This window comes from Mesitornis unicolor, unplaced genomic scaffold, assembly GCF_000695765.1.
Source record: "Mesitornis unicolor isolate BGI_N332 unplaced genomic scaffold, ASM69576v1 scaffold32587, whole genome shotgun sequence".
NCBI classification, from domain to species: domain Eukaryota; kingdom Metazoa; phylum Chordata; class Aves; order Mesitornithiformes; family Mesitornithidae; genus Mesitornis; species Mesitornis unicolor.
The window spans coordinates 9,736-13,248 of NW_010198940.1; the positions used below are offsets into that span (position 1 = coordinate 9,736).

The 3,513-nt window shown below is 58.3% G+C and overlaps 1 protein-coding gene across 1 annotated transcript in view; it reads right to left on the reverse strand.

The window, feature by feature from the left end:
• The window catches only part of SYNC (syncoilin, intermediate filament protein), a gene marked incomplete at its 5' end in the record, with an annotated part of 3,629 nt that extends 658 nt beyond the window's left edge, over positions 1–2,971 (reverse strand). The window contains 2 exons of the mRNA XM_010189314.1: positions 475–599; positions 1,642–2,971. Of these exons, the coding sequence (XP_010187616.1) occupies positions 475–599; positions 1,642–2,971 (1,455 nt within the window). The remainder of the gene's footprint in view (positions 1–474; positions 600–1,641) is intronic.
• Between the last annotated feature and the right edge of the window lie 542 nt (positions 2,972–3,513).

The window sequence follows — 3,513 nt, forward strand, 5'->3', positions numbered from 1 at the left end:
TGTTCATCCTGCTAAAACCTTACCTGGATGAAAGAAAGCTACACCTTTTTGTGGTAGGGAATGTCCTAGGGTGCATTGCATGAGGAGGTTTGAGAGGAGAAGGGGCAAATAAAGTACTGAAGCTACAGAAAATGGTTACGAGTGTGTACAGCTGTGATGGAGTAGCACGTAACAGCACAAAGATTGGTAAGTAAAATAGTCCACAAACTTATGGACATCTTCTGGAGCTTTAAAAAAACCCCGTGAATAAAGATCTGAGTGAAACCAGCACTAGAGGGTGAAAAGCAGATGGGTCTCTCTCATTGAAGAGCATCCACAATGCTATTTCCCAACCCTAAACCCCAAATATTTTCCGCATATTCCTAAGGAAACCGGCACTTTTCTGATGGCTGTGTGAGCGCCAGCCCCTCTTCTTCACCCTGCTCCTCCTCCCGGCCCTCCCCAGCCCCTCCGCACTGCAGGGACCAGACCCACTTGTAGATGGAGAGCTCGCGGTGGAGGCTGCTCCTCAGCTCCTCCAGCTCCTGGTTCTTGCGCTGCTGGAGCTGGACCCCGTTCTTCAGCTCCTTCAGTCGGTCCTCCAGCTCCTCCACCTGCTCCTGGGCAGCGACAAGACCAGACTGGGTTAACTGGGGGAGTCTTAAAGTCACTGTCGTAAAAAACATCCCCAAAAAAGCTTTGTTTTGTTACAAATGGGGATGCTCGGGCTGGGATGTGACACTTTGTGTCCTTGGGCTTTTCTTGGCTGGTTCCTTTTGTCCCCTAGACTGTTTTGAGAACTGCATAAACCCATGAGTCAGGAGAAGATAAATAAGGAATTTGGGGTAAAAGGAAATGTGGAGGCACATCATTGATGGCCCAAGCCCTGTCCTGCAAGGGAGAGCAGAGTTGTGGGTGGTGGTGCCCTGGTCCCCAGCTCAATGGGGAGGAGAAGCGATGGTGAGAGGACGCCAGAGGCTGTTCAGAGCCAGGCTGGGAGGAGGCGGCGATGAGGAGCCAAGAACAGGGAGTGTTGAAAGGGGGGAGATTAATGGTGGAGCCGCTTTGCCAAATGTGCTCTTGCAGAGATTGAATTGCCTTTTCCCTCAGGACGAGGTGCTGGGGGTGGGTGCCAGAAATAACCCCGTGGGGAGAGGGCGCAGGAGGTGAGCCCCTTCCTGGCATTGGGAAGGGCAGGATCTGCCCCAGCAGGGCCGGGCTTTCAAAGAAAAGCCACCTTTATTTAAAAAAACGGCTTTTGCAAGCACCTCAGCTCAGCAAAGCGCACCTTAGTGCAAGCTGTGGGAAGGAAACCCCCGTCCCCTCCACTCATCTCTGCTTGCTGGGGCCATTTCTGATGGGCAGGTCAGAACCAAGTGAGAATATCACCAGGAGAAAGCGTTTTTCTGGCAGCAAAGTGAGTGAATCCCCAGCACTTTTCACCACATCCCTGTAACTTTGGGTTTGCCCTTTGCCCGCCTGTGCCAGGACAGGGTATACAGGATAGGGTATACGTTTGGCTTTATCAGCGGGAGATTTTCCACCTCATTCTCCTCCTCACCCTCCCCTTGGCCCTACGAGCAAAGCCCTCAGCGCCCACAAGTCACCGACTCCCACTCCCCAAACAAGAGGGTGCGAGGTGCACCCGGCCAGGGCACGTACCCGATACTGCCCGACCTCCTCATCTCGCTTCTGCTTGACGAGGACGATCTGCTCCTCCAGGCTGCGGTTCTGCAGGCGCAGGCGGCTCACCTCCCCCTGCAAGGGCCGCAGGGCTTCCTTCATGCTCTGGATCTCCCCCTGCATCTCCTGCAGCGCCTTGGCCCCCGCCTCGCGCCGCTCCAGCAGCCGCAGCAGCTGGGGCTCGTAGTGCTCCTCCAGACCCCGCCGGCTCTCGGCCACGAAGCTCTCGAACTCCACCGAGAGCCGGCGGCTCTCCTGCAGGTACAGGTTATCCTGCCGAGACGGCGGAGCCTCCAGCCGCTGCCTCAACACCTCCTTCTCCTTCTCGCAGGTCTCCTTCAGCTGGGACAGTTCGCCCGAGAGCTGCTCGGCCCTGGTTTCCAGCTCGCCCCGGTACGCAGCGTGCTGGGAGAGGTCGTGCCGCCGGCTCTCCAGTTGGTACTGGCAAGCCACACACTCCTTGGTCACCTTGAACAGCTTCTGCTTGATCTGTCGGATCTCATCCTTCAGGTTGTCCCTCTCCAGCTCCGCCTTGGCCAGCAGTCGGCAGGCGGCCTGGATCTCCTCGTGGGCATGGCGGATCTCCTGCAGCGCCGGCTCCCGGAGCTGGGCCAGCTCGGCGATCAGGCTGTCCCTCTCCTTCTCCAGCTGCTCGACGGCGTCGATGCACTCCTGGAAGTATTCGCCCAGCTCTTCAAGGGTCAGGCACTGATACTCTGCAACATCCACATCCAGGGATGGACCCTCTGCGTCCATGTCCAGCAGGATCCCGGCCACCTCTGCGTCCACGTCGTCTGGGATCCCTGCTCCGCCTGTGTCCATGTACAGCGGGATCCCTGTCCCACCCATGTCCAGTGGGATCCCAACTCCATCTACATCCACATCCAATGGGATCCCTGCCTCATCCACATCCAGTGGGATCTCTGTCCCCCCTGCATCCACGTCCAGTGGGATTCCTGCCCCATCCACATCCACTGGGATCCCCATTCCACCCACGTCCAGTGGGATCCCAGCTCCATCTGCATCCACATCTAGCGGGATCCCAGTCCCAGCCGTGTCCTGGTCCAGCTGGAGCCCTGGCATGTTTAGCTCCAAGGAAGTGTCCCCAGGGTCTGCTTGCAGGTCCTGGCAGGTGTCAGGGCTGCCCCTGTGCGGGGGTGTCACCCCCACATCCACTGCTGGGTCTATTGGTTTGCCTGAAAGGTCCGGGTGTGGAGCAGCACCCACAGCCGCTCCCTGTGAGGATGAGGGTGCTCCGGCTTCATCCAGCTGCAGCTCTGGAGGCGGCTCAGGCTCTGCCATCAGGTCCCTGGAGAGGAGAGGACATGTGAAGCAGAGTAATGAGTGTAACAGGTAACAGCCCTTCCTCTCCACCCCATGAGATGCAGGTGCCCCACCACAGACTGAACTGGAGGGGCCTGAGCTGCTGTGACTGTCCCCATGTCACCCAGGGCCGTGCAAACTCGGCAGGGCTGCACTTGCCCAGCAACTTGGACCCAAACCATTCGCTTTGGCATGAGCCAAAACAAGGGAACAAAACCCTCTGAAAGCAACTGCCATGGAGGAGGAGATGCAAACCTGGACCCCAAAACCAAGAGCTACTCCGGTGCTGATGGGAACTGCCACCGCATCGCAGCCGATCTCCCCCAGCGGCACCGGTGTGACCGGCGGGGGGGAACCTGCCGTGCCCGTGCCAAAAGCTCACACCCGGGAGTGTCGCACAGTGCCGGTAAAACACGCCGGGATTTTAATGCTGTGGCATAACCTCACGGGAAGGGAATGTGCTGCAGAGGCGCCGGCTCCGAGATGGCTGAGTTGGAGCAGAGCACGGCGCTGGAGCCAGCGGCAGGG